Here is a 21690-nt window from a genome sequence, read left to right as displayed (position 1 = left end):
GAGCTCTAAATTCTAGGAACAGCTCGAGATTTCCTAAGAACATTTACTCAGTGACATATTTATATAAAGAGAGTATTTTTGCACAGTTAAGACCAGGGTGACATCAAAACATCCAAAGCAACATATTGCTCTGTAATATGTAACAAAGCAACATAAACCTCTGTACATATTGCAACCTAGCTGAGCTATGTAAGGCCAACCCAGGCTCAGAGCACCTCTGAAAAATATTCCCAAAATCCATCAAATCTGGGCACCCCTCCTTTGGAAACTAACTGGACTCTTGTCCAATACACAAAAACTCTGGCCTTTCTGTCTTGGCTTTCAGTACTTATTCAACAAGTGCTTACCGAATGAAAGTCAGGGGCCTGTGCTAAGGAATCTGAGTTTTATTCATCCTACTCTAGATAACATGGTCGGCTTTTTAAAATAATATAATAAAAACAAGGCTTTTTAAGCTGATAAATCTCTTGTACTTAGTTGCAAGGCCCTCTTAGTGAACAGAACAGGTTTCAGCATATTATTCAGTTTTAAAGAACAGAATGACCAATGAGACCTGGATCATTACAAAAGCATAATCCAATTAGTTCAGCAACCATGTATTTGATCATGTGCCCTCCAGAGCTTGCTCCTTGCAACCTTGGAGGAGATCAGGCTGGAAAACTAGCAATGGTTCACATATTGAAACCATGTGCTGACTTCAGCAAAGTGCTGTTGGTGAAAATGCAAAGGATAAATATTCCACATCACCCCCTGGGCTCTACATGATGCCCTGAAAGCTGAGAGTGAGTAAGCAGACCAGGGAAAGATCTAGGGGAAAAAGCAAATGCCTTTCTTAGAAAGTTTATACACAACTGGGGCTGAGACTGGGAACTGGGAAAGGGAGGGAAATGACACCAAACACCTCCCCAAGTGTGAGCAGTTAGCAGCACACTGCATTTGGAGCAAATAGTTTTAAAAAATTCTGCACACGGTCAAGGGATGGACTAGACAGTACACCATCCAAAGCTGTTGTTTTGTGATCCATGGTCCCACTTACAAGTGTTTTAAGTTTTTGATTTTTGCATCAGCTGGATGGGCTGCAAGGAAGTCTGGGGTGAGGGATCAGCACAGGGGCCCCGTGCCCCTCCTGTGGGCGGGACACATCTGGAGGAAGTTTGGACAAAACCACTGTCAGCATGGCTCAGGCTGACAGAGAGGAGGGAGCAGCTTCCAATAGCCGGGAATGTGGGATCAGGAAAAACACAAGAAAACTTTCAGCAGATACAATTAGTTCTCACGAGTAATGGATTTCATAGTGAAGCACCGAGGGGTGCAGACATCTAGTCTGAAGGTGATTAACACGAATGCTGACTGATGAGTCTGACTTCCAGTTCCACTTTTGCATCTAGACTTTGCTTTCCTGGCTGTCAGTTCTTGCTCCCTCCTCCCGCTGCTTCCCTCCTGCCCCATCACCTCTCTCCTTCTGCCTCTCCCACGTTCTAATTGGTAAGCAGTTACGAATCTGCCGACTAACAGTTGCACTTGGGAGATGCCTTGGTATCTGCATCTGTTGGCCTTGGCCTTTGATTGCACTTCTCACTTGTCCCCTGGCCGTTCATTCCCCCCCAGTGCACTTCTGAGGATGGCTAGGAAACAAGCCCGTAGAGCACAGTACAGAGATCAGACCCAGGAGGTGGTCTTACGTGCTGTCTAGCCACGGTGCACGTGCCATTTGGTGCTGAGTCCCAGGCTCCGTCCTTCTGTAGGTCCTCCAGCCACCTCCAGGAGCGTTTCCTGACTAGCTGCTGGGAAGGGGAACCTCTCCCCTTCCGCCTCCATCTCCACTCCTTGGAGCCATGACCCCAGCTCAGAGTACATGGCCAGAATTCATGACCTGCCACCACACCTCGGGTGAGCTGGCTGATTGCCCACCGGTGAGCTATTTGGTTCTTTGTGCTCTCTACGAGCTGCCTCCCTCCTTCCTCCTGCTGCCGTGCTCCACTCCAGATGGTAAATACTCTAAAGCATGAGAACGGCTGCTCTTGATTCTTTCACTTGCTCAGTATGGTACTAAGTGAATTCAAAATACTCATAATTCACAGATAATATTTTCCCCACCACCAAGGTATCACAAGTTTTTAGATATCAGAAGTTCAAAGCTGGATCAAATCTGTCAAGTTATATTTTTTAAATGATGTTTCAAATGGAATGGTACAGTTTTTCTTGAGCACAACCAGCAATCCTCTCCAGTAATAAATGGGTCTGGAAGGATAAACCATCAATCCTCCTGCGTGACAGCCCTGCTGGTATTTGAAAACAGTCCATCCAAATGCAGACCAGCTTCACCCTTCCTGTGGGGCCCTCCTCAAGGCCTGGGCAGGGTTCACAGCTCTGCGCTGGAAGCTCCGGTGGCCCCTGCCTCCCATCTTAGTGACATCCAGCAAGACTAGATTGCAACTGCTTACTGTCTGTCACCGCCTGCAGACAGGACGAGCCTCCGTGGTTGGGGCGGTAATGAATCCATCTCCATTGAGCCATCATATTGCCTGACACATATTAGGCTCAATAAATGTCAGTGAAGTGAATAAATGTCAATCTTCTGCCTTCCATTCTCAGGCTAAATATCCTGAAACATTTAGCTGCCACTTAAATGACAGTTTCAAGGAGATGATGCCAAGATGCATGAAAGAGAGCAGAGGAAAGGAAATGTTTTCCATCTGGCCTGAAGCCACAACCCCCGGTGTAAAAGTGATGGAGATGAGACACTCCCTTCTAGGCTCTCCTGTGGGTGCCCTCTCCACTCTAGGGTCTTTGTGAGGGAAAAAAGGCACGCATATTGGTGGATTCCACCTTCCTGGAGGTCACTGGCAGGAAATCCTCCCCCCGCCATATTTTAGATTGGAGAAATAAAACATATTTAGTTTCTTTACCCAGTTGCACTGCTTGTAAAACATCCTTCATCACTGCTGGGCAACCTCTGTATCCAGTTTTTAAAACCACAGAGTATTTTTAGTTTGGCTATTTCCCAAGGGATTGGGGTGAACCGACTGTCAAAAAGAGTCTTTCTCCCAAAGCAGCAGAGAGTGGGTCATGGGCCCACGAGCAGGCCTGAAATATGGTCAAGTACTTCTTGTGCCTGAGACTGAACAAAATGCATTTAGCCACCCACAGGATCCACTCGATAGAGAATGGAGCAGAGATCAGACATTTTTCTGAAAATCACTGGAAAGCAGCCACACTGAAATGCACTCAGCAAAATAAAATCAGTAAGCCTGGGTATTATAACAAACAGTCAATGCCTGCTGAAATAAAAACTGTTGTGCTGGACTTATAAAGGGAAGAACAGGGTGGTGGCTGGTCTTTAGGTGGCAGGAGGAAGGACAGAGGTATAAGAACTATCGGCATGTAGCTGCCAAGACCAGCCGATTAGAACAGCTGAGCCGCTAGACAGAAATGCCCTTTGGTAGAGGGATTGGACGCTACTATAGGCATTATGAAAACATCTAAGGCCATCCAGAGCCTCTGCTCTGGTCTTAATTTGCTTTCTCACAGAGTGTTTCCTATCCAGGAGAGAACATGCTAATTTGATGGCATGCATATCCAATTACCTTGCAGGGCACAAATCTCATTATGATTTAATAAATTGACATTCCAGTCTTGTTTTGTTTTTAATCTCTTTTGAGCCTGGCTAGTGTGAATCAATTCAATGAGATGGTCTGAGCAAGAAGAATCAACAGATCTAATTTAGTTTCTAAACTTCTTAAGCCCAAGTCAAGGCTGTGGTCCCATGGCAGCCTGAATGAGGCAATGTGTCTCATTCTGCAAAGCTTATGAACAGAACAAGATGGTCGCTGCCTGCTGGCAACACCAGTTAATTATTCTTATTAGTGGTAATTTTCCTCAGGCTGATAGTAGTAACATCAATTATCATATCCCATGCTTGGCTATTTCAATGGGGCTCAGGAATTGTACCGCATTCTCTCCTACTCAAGCTTGGGTTCAGCTCTCTCCCTGGGACATATGTCCCTCTAAAGAGGCAGCTGTCAGTGATTTAAAGTGATGAGGGGTACCTTGGCAAGGGACACCCTTTGTCTCAAAAGATGGACACAGCATGCAGATTAGACTTAGTTCTACCTTTGTAGAGCTAATCATTATGCTGTGTACAATTAACACTGGCCAGTCAATATTTATGTGGCCTAGTTTTAAAAACTGAACAATGTAGGAGGCCAAATAGTAAGGGATTACCATAACTATTTTGCCTGTAGTTTCTTTTAGGCAGAGTGGTCAGACGTCACAGCGTGGGCAGCACCTCAGCTTCTGCCCTGACCATCCAGCTCTGCTGTTCTACTGCCTCAGCTCCTTAAGATCTTTCTCTGTTTTCAAAGTGGCAAATGTTTACTGTGTTTCTCCACAGTATGTTCTATCCCTGAGCATAATTTAGGCAAGTCATCATTAAATAATCTCCCTGAAGTTGTGAGAAGAAAGCAGCCTATGTGTATCATAAAATAGCATTTGGCCAAAGAAATGCTGATTCTCAGCTGGAGCGGGAAACTTTATTTCCTTAGGACCTGGGAAATCTTGGCTGAGCCAACCCTATCAGACTGGACACCAACATGATCTTCAGGATGTCTAAACACACTCCATCTTGCGTCCTCCCCAGTGGCTTCAGCTATGCAGACAAAGATGTTTTTTTGCAAGTCCTGATCCCCAAAAGAAGATTCCTGGTAGGATAAGGACCCATTGGTTGTATTCTAAAAAATGACTATACTTGATAGGAAAAAATATTCCCCCTTCCAAGTGATGGATAACATAGACCTGAGTGTGGAGCTCAAAAGAGGACTAATCCATCAAGCATCTGCCCCCCGCAAAAAAGAGACACACGCACGGCCCCTGGAGGAAACAATCTGCTGTCATGGCTTATCACAGCCACCTTGGCTGCAGTCTGGTAGCTCAGTGTGTCAGGTGCCCACATGAAAGTAAGCAGGCTACGGTCCAGCACACTGCCGAGGCTAGCCTCTCCCATCACAGGCACCCTGATGGATAAGCAGCTCAGCCTGGAGCCCCTGGGTGGCTGGCTTCCCTGCATGCTGCCTGTCAGTCAGGACCTGCTCAGCAGCCTTGCAGCCTTCAAGTGAAGGACAGGAATGGGGAGATGAGGTATGATGGGTCAGTGGGAAGCAGAATCTGGGACTGAGATCCCTGAGTTCTAACTTCCAGTGCTAGTTCCACCTGCAGGTAGCCTTGTGCCAGGAATGCCAACGCAAGCCTCAGGCCTGGCCCACATGCTTTCCACCAGTCTTCAGAGATGCTTAGGCACCCTGTTCCTCTGTCTGCGTCCTTCCGCTTGGGGGGCTCTCTCCTCTCCTCTCTGCTTATGTTAGCCTTATCCAATCTTCCAGACATGACTGGAGTGGTGTCTCCTCCTTCCTGAATATTCCATCCTCAATGGTTGCTTCATCCCAGAAGCTCCTGCAGCTGTACACAAGACTTCCTGTGTGTCACTTAATCTACTTATAAAAATTGTCCTGCCATGTACTCTGAGGAGAGACATGTTTTTGTCATCTTGACATCTCTAGCACCTAGCACAGTGCTTGGAACAGAGAAGATCCTCAAGAAATGCTAGTTGTTGTCACAGATAATGAACAATTTGAGGCTAGCCATTCTCTAAGCATAGCCATATTATGTAGCAAGTTATATCCAGGATCTAGCCTATCACTCATATAAGGATCTGAACATCCCGGACAGTACAACTGAGGTGTCCAACAACCACTCATCCTCTGCCTTACACTCTCAGAGCTCTGGAAGGCACTAAGGAAAACAGAAGCCCAGGCTGCCATTTTAAAGTCTGACACAGTCATGATACTGACCTGACACTAATCCCTGGAGCAAAACTAGTGGCTATCAGGTAATTGTCAAGTTTAAGTTTATCAAGTTTATGCTTACATACAAACAAATTTGGTATTTCTTTGCTTAATATTATACTTGTAGGGGAGAGGGAACACAGTGTTTAGTAGATTCTCAAAAGGGTATGCCCTGACCCTGATCCCATAAAGGATGAAACTACTACAGAGCCTGGCCAACATGCTTTGACAGTGAGAGTACTGTGTAAGCGCAATATGTTAGCTTTACAGTTTGTGTGAGTCTGGCCTTTGCCTTTGTCCCTAAGCAGGAGTCCTACAGGGCAAGTATTTTATAACGGATAAAATTCTCCTGTGCTAATGGGAAGATTCTACAGGAGCTGTCAACTAAATCCACACGAACCTCACAAAGCTTCCTGGTCAAAAGTGTGCTGTGAAAAGAGCATTTGCCTCTCAGGTAAGGAGACAAAGCCAATCCAAGGGTATAAGTCCACTGAGGATGCCACATACTTTCAGCATCCCCCACCCCAATCTTTCACTGGGTACAGGGGACTGCTAGAAAGCACTCCCTTCCTTGGTGAGGAGGAGGAGAAATTCATATCCTATCAATGACGGGCACTAGCTAGCCAAAACCCACCCTAAAAGTATGTTCCAGAGTAAGTCTTTTTAAGTATCACTGCAAAAGAAATTATAATTTAAAAGTAACTATAAAGCAGACTTAAGCAAAATGAAACCTAATAATAATAACAAAAACTGATTATCCAGAAATAACTGCAACAAACCCATGGCCACTGCATTTCCTGAGTTGTGGAGATAAGATACCTCAGAAGATATAAGGAATCCAAAGGCTATATTTTGGTTTTCACCACATTTTTTCTTATTGTGATTTCTTTTGGAGGCATCCTAATATTTTCATATGATTTATACCTCTAGGAAAGGCAAGGTAGCACATGAAATGATGCTCCACATGAGCAGCCATAAGAGAAATGCAAATCAAACCCACAGTGAGATTCTACTTCACACCTATTAGGCTATTATCAAAAAATGGGAAATAACAAATGCTGATGAGGATGTATAGAAACTGGAACCCTTGTGCACAGCTGCTGGGAATGGAAAATAATGGTGCTGCTTTGGGACACAGTATGGAGGTTCCTTAACAGTTAAACACGGAATTACCATATAATCCAGCAGTCCCACTTCTGGAATGCAACCCCAAAGCATTGAAAGGACTTGAACAGACGTTTGTACACCTGTACTTTTAACAGTATTATTCACGATAGCCAAAGGGTGGAAACCACCCCAGTGTCTGTTGATGGATGAACAGATAACCAAAATGTAGTACATACATACAATGAAAGATATTCAACCATAAAAAAACATGAAATTCGGACACATGCTGCAACATGGACGGACCTCGAGGACATTACACAAAGTGAGATAAGCCAGACACAGAAGGACAAATACTGTGTGGCCCACTTACAGGAGGTACTGACAGTCAGATTCACAGAAACAGAAGCAGAATGGTGGGTAGGGGCTGGGGGGAGGTGGCAATGGGGAGTTAGTGTTTAATAGGGACAAGTGTCAGTTTGAGAAGATGAAAAAGTTTTGGAGATGGATGGTGACGATGGTTGTATAACAAGGTGAATGTGCTTAGTACTGCTGAACTCACCCTTAAAAATAGTGAAGATAGTGAATTTTGTGGTATGAACATTTTGTCACATTTAAAAAAAGGGTAAAAAAGAAGCCAAGGTGGAAAGCAATACTTACAAGATATAGGCAATCACCCCGATGGACCAGCAGTCAACAGCTTTGCTGTAAGGTTTCTGGGCGAGGACCTCAGGAGCTGTGGATTGGTGAGAGAGACACAAGCTTGTCTTTAGATGCCCATGACAGGATATATTCTTTGATTTTTTTTGTTTTGTTCTATTACTTGGGCAGAACTCTGTAGTTCTCAAAATTGAGAGATAAGATCTGTATTATTTCTTGGCTTTTCTAACTAAAAAAAAAAATGAGGGTGTTTGTGTATCTAACTGATTATTAATCAAATTCAATAAATCGATCAGTCAGCAAGTACTTCACAGGCAGCTATTGTATGTCAGAGCTGTGCTAAGCATGTAGCTCATAGCAGACTGAGTCAGAGAAATGCATACTCAGCTTAGGGCCTGTGGTGTGACTTCACCTCAAAGCAACTCAAGCAGGCTCTTCTGGTCCCTGGGTGAGGCCATTCTGGGAGCCACGGGGACACAAAGATGGAGTCCCCTCCTTCTGCCTTCATGGAGCTTACAACTGAGTAGAGGTTCGGCATAAAATTTGGTCTCAGGAGTACTGCACATGGCCTGCTCTTAGTTCATTCTCCAAGGTTTTGGGTGGGTACCTGTCAGCACTGTCACATCCTTCACTCTTCCGTGAAATAGGAAAAATGCTACTTAATTTCACTTCCTTGGTTCTAACCCATTATTCATCAAGAATCATCCATCCTGGAGTTTCAGCTTACTTGGTATTTTTCCTCACACTTCTTTTTCCTAGCCTTGTGGCTACAGCCCAGTGTTGTAAACTCACCTGATATCTGGCAACCAGGAGTGTCTGCCTCACACATTTGTGCAAAAAGTAAATAAATAAGAGAAAAGACAGTAATTCTTCACAAGCAATATTTCCCTTTTACCCAAATATATCTGATTGGAGTGTCTTTAGTACAGATTTTCTAGAAAAAGTAAGAGACCCCAAATCTTATTAAGGGAACATGTCAAGGGTGGGGGCTGCTAAAGTCTGGCCCAAATCTAATTTGAGGTTTCAGAGCCAGTTCCTCCAAACTTCTGATCAGACTTAAATTTTTTTAGCAGGAGCAAAATAAAGACATTTGTACATCGTTTCTTGCTATGTTCACCCTCAGCACAGAAGCAAAAGGAGAGAGAACTAAACTGGGGAACTCAAAAATGGAGAGGTAGCCCTCGGATAATTGGGAGCTGGCTGCATGGAAACTTCCTTTTCCCCATAACTGCTTAGAACATATTTCTCAGATGCTTCTGTTATGGCAATTGACAAAAGGGAGTCATTTACCACAGTAAATGTTGTGCTGATTTAGGAGGCATGCTCTCTGAGCTGATGCTCTGGGCTGAATGGCCACATAGGCACAGATGGTGGGAGGTGACTACATTTGCAGATGATTTCTGAGCCTCCTGGGCCCTCCTTGTGGCCTGATGGAAAGTTCAAAGAGGCAGAAAGGGCTCACGGAGCCGTGTCTGACCCAGCTTCACCTCTCAGCAGAACTGATGGCAGTCAGGGGTGCAGAGTCAAGTGGTGGGTAGAAAACCTGGCTGCCATGTCACATTGGGGCTCTGTACAGGGACGGCTAGCCAGCCTGGCCCAGCCGCTCCATGGAACCAGATGTCAACCAGTGGCACAGTGGCACTAGGAGCTCAGCGTAGGGTTCAGAGTGCAAACCCATGTAACCTACTATGTGCAACTTGGTGACAAACACCGAGGGAGCACCGAGAAGGAAGCTGCCAGCACATCCACAATTTATGAGCAAAGATTGGGCCCAGTCCCTGAGCCATTATTGTGCAAAGGGAAAGAGTCATGGCCCCAGCAAGCAGGTTCTCTTCCTAGGAAAAGCTAACATCCTGTGTTCTCTTGAGCTCTCCATCCCTATAGTTCTCTAGCACTGTGAATGTGGGAGGGAGGATTCTTTAAAAGAACACCTTACTCCGCACTCTCACCTGTCAGAAAAAGGAAAGTACTGGCCACCATCCATTGCTTGGAAAACAAAAGAATAAAGAACATGGTTTCCCTCCAAAAATCTGCACACCTGGGGGCATCTGCACAGCCAGAAATTCACCTTGCTTGGCAAATTTACCAATAGTTTGGAGAATCAAGCAAGGTGCAGCATAGACTTGCAGAGCAAGTAGTTGATTTTTATGCAACTTGGAGCTTGGATGTCACTTGAGTTGTTCACATTCTTGAAGCCAAAGATGATACTTATATAATTTTTAAAATATGAGATTTTGTTTAAATGGCAAAGTTTATAACAAAAAAAAAAAAGCTACCTGGATCTTCTCTGGCACTTCTATTATGGCACCTGACAAGAGGGACTGCTGACAAAAAGATGCCAGGATCAGATTTATGGATGCCAGGGAAAGTCCAACTGATGAACAAGCAGATGTCAGGGTAACGACGATGGGGGTGAAAGTATATGTACTTGTGCCAAACTTTTCTTGTTCTTTTTGGTGTTGTGTCTTATCTGGGTTGTATCAACAATAACCATGACAACATATTTATGTTTCTTAACCAACTGTAGGCAGGGGAACTGTCTGTCTTCTGGTGAAGTTCTGAACTGTACTTGAAACAAATACAGACCATAAAGCCAGAAGTGCAATGTAAGCACTTAAAAAAGACAAAGCAAATTGATGTGCAAATTCATATTCTTGCCAATGGAAAATATTTTTAGAATTGCATAATGGCACACACACTAAGGGCCATTAATTCTAAGTTCACTTATGCTGCGATCCCTGAAACTAAATGTTTTTTTGGGACATTGTTTAAACTGTCTACCTACATCATTTAAAATAGCTACCTTTTATCTCATAATAATTATTGAAAAAAATTAATTCTACACAATATTTGAAATCCTCCTGACAATTTGATATGGGGACCCAATTTGATGCACCCCTATTGGCTGAGATATTCTCTCTCCCGCTCTCCTGTGCTGTGCAGCTGCTCTTTTGTTTCGCCAACCACTGGAAACCCCTGGCTTTGGGCCCACCTCCTAAGCCATTTTTTATCCCTTTCAGCAGTGCTGAGGCAGGTGGGGGCTAGGGGACTACCCTGCTTACTCTGATCTTTTCACTTTGAGAACCAGCCAAATTCCCTCATGTTATACCACCAGCAAGAATCTTGCTATAATTCTAAAGAGTCACAGTATCCAATTTACAAACTTCACACAACAAATGATCTTCCAGGCTGAGGAGGCCCAGAACACAGTCCATCCGAAGCCCTGGAAATGCACACATGTTCTCTGAGCCACGCCACCACAATCCCACCTCTCCCAGCACAGCCAGGAGATGCCAATGAGCTTAATCAAGGAGAAGTAATTTTCTCTTCCAATTATACCCAGCACAATTCATGTGTAGTGGGAGGTTGGTAATGACTTTCACCATCCCCATACCTTCTAATTGAGGGAGGCTTTGAATGAAAAGAACATAATTGGAGCTATTGACAAAGAGAGTAGTCCAGTACTGGGGCTTGCTAATGATGCTATCAACCCCTAGGCAGAGCAGGAATCCCTTAGCTTCCAGGAACAGCCATTACAGAAGGAAATATTCAAATGGAGATGGCACATACAGTCCTCCATGCATTTGAAGGCACACTTTCAGGGGGCGGGGGGCTGACATCAGTGGCAATATAGAGACCCACCTACCTGTAGGTGTTGAAAAGGATGTATGCAAGATAGGTAGCAGGTACTGTCGCTTAGACTTGGGCGAAGCCAGTCTTTCAGAGGTAGAGAGAACAGGGTCCCATGGGGACAGCTCAACTTGGGGGACATTTCTTGAGCACATGACAGTGGGGGTTCCCAGGTCCACTTTTCAAAATCCTGTAACTTACTAGCCTCTCGTACACTCCCACTGTACCTTATGCATCCCCACTGCTGTGTGACTCACTGTCACGTGCCAGCCTTCATCCTGTTGGGGAGCAGGGATATATTTCTAGCCTGTACTCTCAGGATTCGGCATGTTCTTATGGTCACTAGATGGCTATTCAACTGAACCTAACCTACTCAACACATACACCATTATTTCTATAAGAAAATGTTTTCCAAACTCCATAGAACTGACTTGCAAAAATACTCAGCTGCTTCAAATACTGTTGGTGAGTAAGCACAGGAAAAAAAAGAATAAGGGTGAGGGGTAACAAATGAATTTTAGGATGCAAGCAGATGTCAGCTGGGAAGTACCTGTGTTAGGTACAAATAAGATCAATCACTAAATACCTGTCCTTGAGCAAATGATTTCTGACAAGAACTTGGGGATAAAAGAGGCAGAATTAGTCTTCATTCTCTGCATGTGGGTGTTTGTCATTCATGCTGTTCTTCTCTTAAAAGCTTTTCTCAAAGGGATTTCAGAAGTACTAGTTCAAGGGGCAAAGGCAGAAAAGATATTCCTATTCTCTTAGAACCTCCTTTCTAGTGAGATCTTGGGGGCTATGAATTCCATTTTCTTGGCTATTCCTAAGAAAGAGTCACCCATCAGCTTGTTTAGGTTCCACCCATCAGTAGAAGTTAATCTCCATTCAAACCTTGCATCCCCAGCACAGCAACCCACAAACTGCTGGAGATGTCTGTGCACAGATGTGGTCTTCTTCTTAAGCCCCAGGCTAACTCATGCTCTTTAGTGAACAGTAGGTTCAAAATTTAAAAGAATTGAATTTACGGCTGTGAAATTCACTACCAGCCCACTGTGGAAAATTCCACTCGGTGGGAAATGTCTTCCATAAACCAAGCTGTTCTATAATGAGTTAGAGCAAAGGTTCCTGGCAAAGGCAAGAACTGCAGAGATTTCAAAAAAAAAAAATTCTGGAGGCCTTTCATCTTGTTTTTAAAACAAGTGCCCATTTTCCTTACTATGCGGGAGACAAGAAAGGCTAAAACTGAGTGGGACTGGAAGCGGGGAGAGTGGGTGTCCTATTGGGGTGGAATGGGGCACGGGCATCCATCCTTAGGCTCCAGTAAAGTAGAAAAAGAATTTTCCCTTTCCCTGCGTTCTCAAGGGTGTGCTGGAGAGCAGTTTCTGCAGAGAGAGGTGGCGGTGCTCTCACCCCGTTACCAAGTTCATGTTCCTTTGTTCACTAGTTATCAATCCTTTTGTTCACTTCATCACCAGCTCATTTACATAGTCCCCCCACAGTCCAGGCACCAATCTAGACACTGTAGCTGGGAAATGCCTGCTTATTGTTGCTGACAGATGACCCTAGGGACAGGGGGACGCTGTCCTCCCAGAGACCTGAGATGACTGGGGAATGCTGGCTCACAGTGGTGCCCTCATGGCTGTGCAGGGACTGAGAGGAGAGAGACTGCCTCGCCTCCATCTGCTCCCTGGCCCTTGGCCCTCCACCCATCCCGCCCTCTGCTACCTCCAGGCCAGGGGCCATCGGGCTTACCTTCTCCATCCTGAGCTCTGGCCCATCCTGTCAGTGGCTACATGTGTGCAATGCCTAGCTCTAACTAATTCTTGTTTTCACCAGCCTCAAGCACAACTCTTTGTAGAAGGGAGATTAGAAAAAATTGTTCCAGAAGACTACTCATAAAAATGTGTACGTCCCATTTTCCCCCTCATTTTTTGGAGCGTGTAAAACTCCTGCCTATCCCCAACCTACTCAGATGGAGTTGCCCTGGTACTAAGAGTAGCAGCACTCTACCGTTCTTTGAATGAGCTTCTGTCTTTGAAACGTCCAATCTGCCATGCACCCTATGATGTCAGCAAGGAGCGGCAAGCAGACAGGCCACTTGCCATCTCATGGCTTAGTCTAGGGTTCATCTCTCCCTCTAGCTAGCTGCCTTCACCTCCCTGCGGGGGCCAAGGAGCAAGGCCTTTGAGTTGAAACCTCATGCACAGCACAGCGGGAAGAAAAAGCTCTAAGAGAAGAGAGCTAGTCATGGTCGGAGGTAGTGAAGACTTCTCTTACTATGCAAGGAGATCATGGGGCCTGGGGGCCATGGTGACTGGATTCAAGTTCCAGTCTGCCAGCCTGGTTAGGGTCTTTACAGAAAGCAAACTAACAGAGAAGCAGGGTGGTTTAAGGGGAGATGACAGTGCCACTTTTCGTGTATAATCTCATCATTTCAAAGCACTCTGATCTCTGTCATTGGAATCAGAGGACTGAACTATAGGTGGGGCTCTGTGCCAGTATGTCTTGGAGAATTCATTACATTTCTATGTCTCAGTTTCCTGTCCTGAAGGGCACCCACCACTGTGTCCTGGAGTTAAGCCTTCATGGAAAAGAGTTTCAACTCAACAGAAGAGATGCACATGACCCCTCATTTCAAAGAAGACCATTAGAGATTTACATGCAGGGCCAGACACTTGGATCCTAGACTTCCTGTCTGAGGAATTTCCACAGGTGGGGAAAAGGAACACAGCTCCCTTGCGGGTGTATGACTGAAAAAGTCTTAAACTGAAATACAGTTCCGAACAGTTAGTGACACTGGTGCCAGAGAGGTGGCAAGAAGGACTTTTTTTTGTGGGAAAGATGACATTTCCATTCAGCAGTTGCCTGTTCAGAAATGGTAAATAAAACTCTAAATATCAAGGAAAATAACATTCAGGCTTACATTTCAGGGGAGATTTGGCCTTGGGTAGCCTCGCAGTACAACGGAGAGCAACACTGAATGTGCTTGGTTAGATCTGCTTCCCGTCAGCAGAATTCTGAGCAGCAGGAGTATCAACAAAGGAAAAACCAGATACTGAGGGGCTTTACTCTGAGCCTCTTAATAAACAGGCATTGCTTCACATAGGTCTAGACTACTGCCACCTACACTGTTGGCAAATACGGAATCCTGCCTGCGGCCTGTCTTCCGCCCAGAGGAGAGGGTAGCAGGCCCGCAGGCAGCTCCGTTCTCCCGGAGCGGGCGCAGGTTCCCGTGCTCTCAGCCTTCCCTTAGAGCGGCACAAGAGCAGCTCCCTGATTTTCCTGGTAGCCTCTTGATTTTTACCACAGGCATGAAAAGACCTCACTAAAGTCCCATTCTGGTTTCCATTCTGATCTGAGCTGGATCACTATTCAAATGCTCCCAAAGCCAAAATGTGGCTGGTGGGTGGACAAGTGAGGCTCAGGAATGGGAAGGGAGTGGAAAACGGGCGGGAGCTGGTGTTTGAAAATGTGGGTGAGAGCTGGAATTCCGTGGGATGGGGAAGGAAGTGTTCCAAAGAAGGCACTTCAGAGCAGCGTGGCAATGGGCAGGCTGTCCCAAGGTGGGCCCCACCCTAGCCGGTTCGTGACCGCAACGCGATGGCTGCTCTGCGCTTGCACCCATCCTTTGTCCTGAAATCGGATCCACTTCAGGAGTGCGAAGGCTGTCTCAATCACTCCAGTGCTTCCCTTTATAATCATTAACAGGAAGAAAGCTACAGAAGGCCAACATGCTTCTTCCCGCCTCTCTGCCACAGCAAAAAGGTACTAGTTTAGAGACTATGAAACTCCACTCCAATATCAAATATTTAGAGAGACGCCATTTAGAAATTACAGAAGGATGAAAAGTGCTTCACAGAGTTAAGGGTGACTGAATGGGACTGGGGGCCCCTGAGGCAGGGCTGGGTTTACTCTGCCCGTGTTCTGCTACTGGATGAAATGCCTGCTGCTGGCTGCCACTGAGTAGGTACCGAGGGAAAAGGAAAGAGAAAATTCTCATGTGGGTCCTCCGCCTACTCCTCTGTGCCCATACGACAACTTATCACTTACGTAAGATCCTGTTTCCACACCAACGGTCTGAGAGAATGAGAGTGATGAGGTAATACAGCTGTGTACTAAAATGTGAACTGTATGTGACAACAAATAAAAATCACCCTCTGCAGGAGCAAATGACCACACACGAGAGTGAGGGGTAAAGAGCTAGGGACAGATGCTCTTTGAGGAAGGATAAGAGCAATGGTCATGCCTTAGTCTGAAGAGGACAGAAGTGGGTGGCATCAATTTAATCCAATTTTTCTTGTCTGTTCCAAGTGAAGATGGGAAAAAAATGACAGCCAATATATTTGACACATGGATATTTATATACTTCAAGGATATGAAGTCACATATCCATAGAAATACGTACTGGTCAATGCAGGAAAAAATGTGGCAGTCAATTAGTCCAGCACATTTATTTTACTTATAAAAGGAAATAAATAACCGAGACCCCAAGAGTTGAGCAAAGTGCTCAGGCCTCCCTCACATGTATCCAGTGGCAGAGATCTACTGGACACCTGCTGCTGTCACTGCCACCAACTATAGGCTAGGTGGCTTTGAGAAGAGAGGTCCTTGTCCCAACACCGTGCTGGTTGGATTCACTGGCTTCCCAAATCTCAGCACAACCTCAAGGCCCACCTTGAGCTCTAAAAATGTGATGGTGCCATGAATTAGCAGCATTCTTCTATCTGTGGGAAAAAACTGCTGAATATATTGACCAACTGTTCTCCATTTCTATTCACAAGAAAACATGATGAAAATTGTTTCAACTATTTAGGCAAGTTGAGCCAGAGTTAGACCAAAGATGCCTGCCATGCCCGTGCAGGCAGTCCTCCAACTAGGTTACTTCCTCCCCATGCTTGGATAACCTAACCATTAGTCACCATCTGGGGAGCCGTGATGTAGTTCTGCTTACAAATACAGCGCTGGGCCAGCTGGAGGTGCCCCTTCCTACTTCTGAGTAACAGCCAGTAATGACAGAGGGTGGCTGCTGGTGTGCACGCCAGATGAAGTACTGCAAAGTGATGCCTCATTGCTCAGCAAGGCACAGTGAGAAAGAGTTATGTGAGCTCAAAAACATCACACAGCAGCAAAAGGCTCCTTCCTGCCCTTTCTAAAGCAACATCCGGGTACCTGGATCACCTCGCTGGTAAGAGAGCACACACTTGCCTTCCTCTGGTGAAGCACTTCATCACTCATCTACAGACAAAGGTTTGAAGTTCTTTTAAAATAGTTTAATTTTCTTTTTCAAACCAGGAGAACTAGAAATACAGAACCTGAGAAATTACACCAGTGTGCAAATAGCAACATCAAGGAATACAACAACAGGTTTTCCTCTACCAAATATGAGTAGATTTGTCTTCCCTGGTCTCTTACCAGTTGCATGACTGAAATGGGCTCTGTAACATACTGGTTCTACCCAGTGCTTCTGGAGAGCCTGTTCAGATATTTTAATTAGTGTAAGAGAGCAGGTAGCTTAAGTAATCTTACTAATTCTCTCAGCTTGGGCTTTTCTTTCCTATTGAGACACTACAGGGAATGTTAACGCCTGTCTCAATTAAATGGATTCCAACTCCAGGTCAACACCATATTGGTGGTCACTGTGTTACCCTGAGGAGCTAATTTCCACCACACAGTCCCATTGTTTCTCCTAAATTATCTCCAAGTTCTTACTGTGCAAGCCCTCTCTCCAAGCCAAATGAGTGCTCATTTCTCCCAAGTCCTATAAGCAAGCAGAAGTTCATGACTCTGGGTCTTTGTTCTCCTAATTGCCAGCATCTCTGACTCTCCTCATCTTGGCCTGAGTTCTACCCTTCCTTCAACTCCCACCTCCTCCATGATGGTTCCAACCCTAGCTGGTCCCTGTCTCACCCGACTTTATAATGGCACTTCTGCAAGATGGCAGCTACTACATCTGGCAAACATGCCACCTTACATGGTTCTGCAGCACCCACCGCCATACGCCACTGGGAGTAGGTGTTGACGGAGGGGCCCTGTGAGCTGCCAGCAGTAGGGACTCAGTGCACGTGGATGGAGAGATGCCCCTGATCTACTGCGGTCAGTGAAAGAACACTGCAAGGTCATGGTTCCTCATCGAGGGTGAGTGCGACCCGGGCGGTGAGTGTTCCCAGAGCTCAGATTCTTCTGCCTTCCCCTGTGGCACTCTGTGCACTGGCTACTTGAGACAAATGACCTTTTTCTCATTATTTCTTCACTATTAAAGGGCTCATTTAAATTGAAGGAATAATCTTGATTCTGACAGAAAGAACTATTCAGTGGTCTAGTCATTCAGGCCGTAATGGTAATGACAAAATGAGTGTCCATGAGCAGAAACCACCTAGGAGTCTGAACTCAAGCTGCAAGCAGCCAGCAACCTCTAGCCCTGGCTTAGGCTGGGGTCAGTGTGGCCCCAGGCCTGGGAGTGGGGAACAGCACTCTCCCCCTTCTTTCTTACAGACGCTGAATGGGGCTAAGTACCATCCTGTTCAGATCAGAAGCTGCCCAGCAGGAATGAGGCGTGGCTTCTTTGCCTAAGATTCCAAATAGTGTCCCAACCTTGCAGCCACTGCTGGAGGCAGGGGTAGGTGGCTGTGTCCCACCTCAGAGCTGCAGCATGCTGGGGTCCTCTTACAGAGCCCTGCTCACCTTCTTCCCAGCCCTACTCTGTCTGGTTCCCACAGACTTAATTAATTGTTCAATTAATTCATAAATCAAGGTCCCCAAACCAATGGTCAACACTCAGTCTTCACCTTATTTAATTGCAACAAATGACACCTGGTACCTGCCATGACTTTAATCACCAAGATACCTCGCTCCTCCGGTTCTCTTCCTACTTGCTGCTCCTTCTCCATCCCCGAGTGCCCAGGTTTCAGGCCTGGGCCCTTCCCTCTGCTCATCTGCACCCACCTCCTTTGGCGATGTCACCCGAGTTCAGATGCTCTCAGCTCCCAAATACAATCCATCCTCATTACTCACGGAATCTGTATTTTCAAATTTGCCTACTTGCTAAAGTTTATTTGTACTCCAAACCAATACTGGTGATGCTTCGGGGGTCATTGTGGACATGAGCAGTGTGCCCAAGACTGGGGCAACTGGGGCGCAGGGCGACACTGTCCTCTGGGGCTGGCTCTCACCCTGTCACCAAGATGGTTTTCATGGCCTAGTTAATGCTATGTTTTCCCACATCTTATGCTTTTTGTTGATTTCATTCTTTAAAACGGCCCCCAAGTATAGTCCTGACATGCTGGCCACTGCTCATGAGTACAAGGCTAGGATGTGTCTTTTGGAGAAAATGCAGGTGTTTGCTAAGCTTTGCTCAGGCATAAGTTACAGTACTGCTGGCCAAGACCTCAATGTCAACAAATCACTGATATTCAATAAGGTGTTGTTGAAAAGAAATACGTATAAAACTAGGTTATGTACTGATCAACTGATGACAATGCTGTGATCAGAGGCTTGTGATAACTTAGCCCTATATATGCCCTGGGAGCAACGGTTCAGGATTCACTAATTCAGTGCCCATGATGACTTCATAGATCATCATTCCCATGCGTAATGAGATTCAATTGCATGTAGCTTCAGACTAGAACTCTTCCCAGAACTCCAGACTCATATTCCAGTTGCCTTCTTGACCTTGAAAACTTTAGCAAGCCAAAACCCAAACCCTTATAATATTTCTGCAAACTGTGCCTCCCTCAGGCTTTTATGTCTCAATTAGAGGCAATGCACCCTTCCAAGTGCTCAGGCCAAATAACCTTGAAATTACCTTTGACTTTTCTTTCTCAAACTTAAATTTTTCAGAAAATCTTGATGACATAACCTGTAAATTATATCTGGAACCTGACAACTCACCACTTCCACTCTCCCACCTGGCCCAGCCCCCACCATCTCTCACCTGGATAATTCTAGAGCCTTCTAACTGGTCTCTCTCCTCCTACCCTGCCCCTGCCCTCTGCCAACTCTCCTCATCCCAGCCTGTCGCCTCGAGGGATTCTGGTAAAAGCCAGATCATGCCACGCCTTATTTCAGAACCCCCCTATGGCTTCCCACCACCTGAGTAAAAGCCGTAGCCTTCACAATGACTTCCAAGCTAGCTGCACATGCTCTGCCAGCTATTTCTCTGACTTTATCTTCCTCTGCTTGCCTCGCTCCAGCTGCTCCTCCTCATACTCCTGCCTCCGGGCCTTTGTACCATCCTTGGACTGCTTTCTACTAGTAACAGCATGGCCGCCTCTCTCACTTCTATCAAATCTTTAGCCCACTGTCACCATCTCAGTAAAGGCAGCCTTGATTCCTGTACCTACAACTGCAGCCCCTTACACAGACACAAACACACACACATACACACACACACTTCTTGTTCTTTTCCCTGCTTCCTTTTTTCCCCATAGCATTTATCATCATCTAAGATACTAATTAATAGACTTAGATGTTTGCATAAAGTCTATCTCCTTCTCACTCAAATGTTAAGTACCCTGAAGGCTTTATGGGTTTTTTTTTCTTTCTACTGATGCAGCCCCAGCACCTAGAACAGAAGGGAGGCACTAAATAAATAATTCTTGAATGATGAATCATGTAGCACTTCCCTTGCATTATTCAGTTTACCTGTTTGCATTCTCTTGTAATATGGCAAACACTTTGAGGTCAGAAACTGTCTCATACATATGCATATTCCTAATACCAAACCATGTGCAAGGTATATAACAGGAAGTCAACAAACATATGCTGAATGAATGGAAGGGGAGGAGAGAAAGAAAAAATGCTAATTTACTAAAATTTTGGATTTGTATTCAATTTAACAAGCATCTGTGCAAAGGTGAGTAAGACACAGTCCCTGCTCTAGAAAAACCCACATTTCAGTGGTGAAAGACAGATTAACATGGATCCTGATGCAGTCTGATCAGAGCCAGGATGAGAAAAGGGTCAGGAAAAAAACCTAGAGTGATAAAGGAGAGGGTGGGTGTTGGGAAAGCAATAAAAAGAGGGTAACATGTAAGCTGGGTTTTGATGGCTGAATAGGAGCTTGCCATACTGCCTGACTCGGGGAGGAGCCAGCTCCAGCTTTGCTGCCCATGGCCAAAGGCATGCCTATGGAGACACAAGCTTGCCAACATAACCCCTTCCTTCTCTAAGACGTCTCCCAGGAGTCTGTGCTCAAAAATATTAGCAAATGGAATTGCTATATTCCGTCATCCTCTTCTCCCTCTCCAAAGAAAACTTGCGATCTGATGACAAAATTACTCGATGGCTCCACATGCTGCCATATAGGGTAGGAAGAACAAGGGCCACACCTAAACATGGCTCCCAGTTCCCAAACTCTTCAGCATCTGACATCTTAACAGAACCAGACCACTCGGATGGCAGCCACTTACAAGCCCAGAGACACGCCATTCCACAGTGTCTACCAAGATGCAAAGAAGCAAAAATCAATTTAGAAAGTGTTGAGCTTTCCAACATCAGAGCCAAATATGATAACAGTGTGACGCATATGTAAATATGCATATTCTTTGTTCAAACATTTCAGTCACAGCCCAAGGGCCACTTCCTGAAGGGGGAGGCTGGGTGGGCCACAGGCCCTCAGCAGCTTCTCAGCCTGCAGTGGCCTGGGGCTCAACTGCTAAAGAGAACAAAGCCATCCCGGCAAGAAGACTGGGTACCATGGTCTCATAAGCTTCTCCATTTCCTAACATCTATGATTTGGCATGGCTGGAACAGGCTCTTCTCCTTCCCATCTTTTAAGAAAGATGAGAATAAGCCTGTCTCACTCATTTTTATTTGCCAGTTGCCTGACAGCTTGGCCTAACTGGAAAAATTCCACATATGCACCCCACATATACTCACACTTCCATCCACTGCCCTATCCTGGGCATATACATGTATGTACACGTTACTTCCCACCACAGCCACGAGTCCAAGACCCCACTGGGGTCTAGCCTGCTCCTGTGACTGACACTTTACTAACCTGGAACAGAGGTTGCTTGCTGGGCCATTAATCTCCATCAAGGCAGGCACTGGCTTCTCAGACACACTGAGAACCCTCTCTCCTCCTCTGCCTAGAGTATTCACACAATCCAGGGACCCAATCCCTGCCTGTGACCATCAGGAGCTAAGCAGTACCGACCATACCTCTCCTCTCCAGCCATTGCCCCATCTTCATCTCCTCCTAAATCCTGGAAGCCTTCCATTCCCCTCATGCTGTTCTCTGTGCCCCTCAGCCTGCTCTTCCCTCCCCTCAAGTTTTTTTAAAAACACAACACCTGTTACTATGCAAGTACTTGAAGGACATGAAGTGCCTCCAAGGTCATTTGGAGTTTCCCACAATGCTCTGAGCCCCAGTGCCATTTACTTGGAGGCCTGCTTTCCTTGGCCCACCTGGGACGGTCTCATGGTTCTACCAAAACCAGGAATGATGTGGGTCACA

At 45.7% G+C, this 21690-nt stretch overlaps 1 protein-coding gene across 11 annotated transcripts in view; it reads right to left on the bottom strand.

Annotated features, from left to right (window-relative positions):
• The window catches only part of CAMK1D (calcium/calmodulin dependent protein kinase ID), a 433891-nt gene that overhangs the window by 51629 nt on the left and 360572 nt on the right, over nt 1-21690 (bottom strand). For all 11 annotated transcript variants that reach the window (XM_073229294.1, XM_073229295.1, XM_073229297.1 and 8 more), the window contains one exon: nt 7605-7680. In XM_073229294.1, coding sequence (XP_073085395.1) covers nt 7605-7680 — 76 coding nt within the window. The remainder of the gene's footprint in view (nt 1-7604; nt 7681-21690) is intronic.

The sequence above is a fragment of the Manis javanica genome, chromosome 2 (genome assembly GCF_040802235.1).
Source record: "Manis javanica isolate MJ-LG chromosome 2, MJ_LKY, whole genome shotgun sequence".
Lineage (NCBI taxonomy): Eukaryota > Metazoa > Chordata > Mammalia > Pholidota > Manidae > Manis > Manis javanica.
This window is presented reverse-complemented; position numbering and strand designations above follow the sequence as displayed.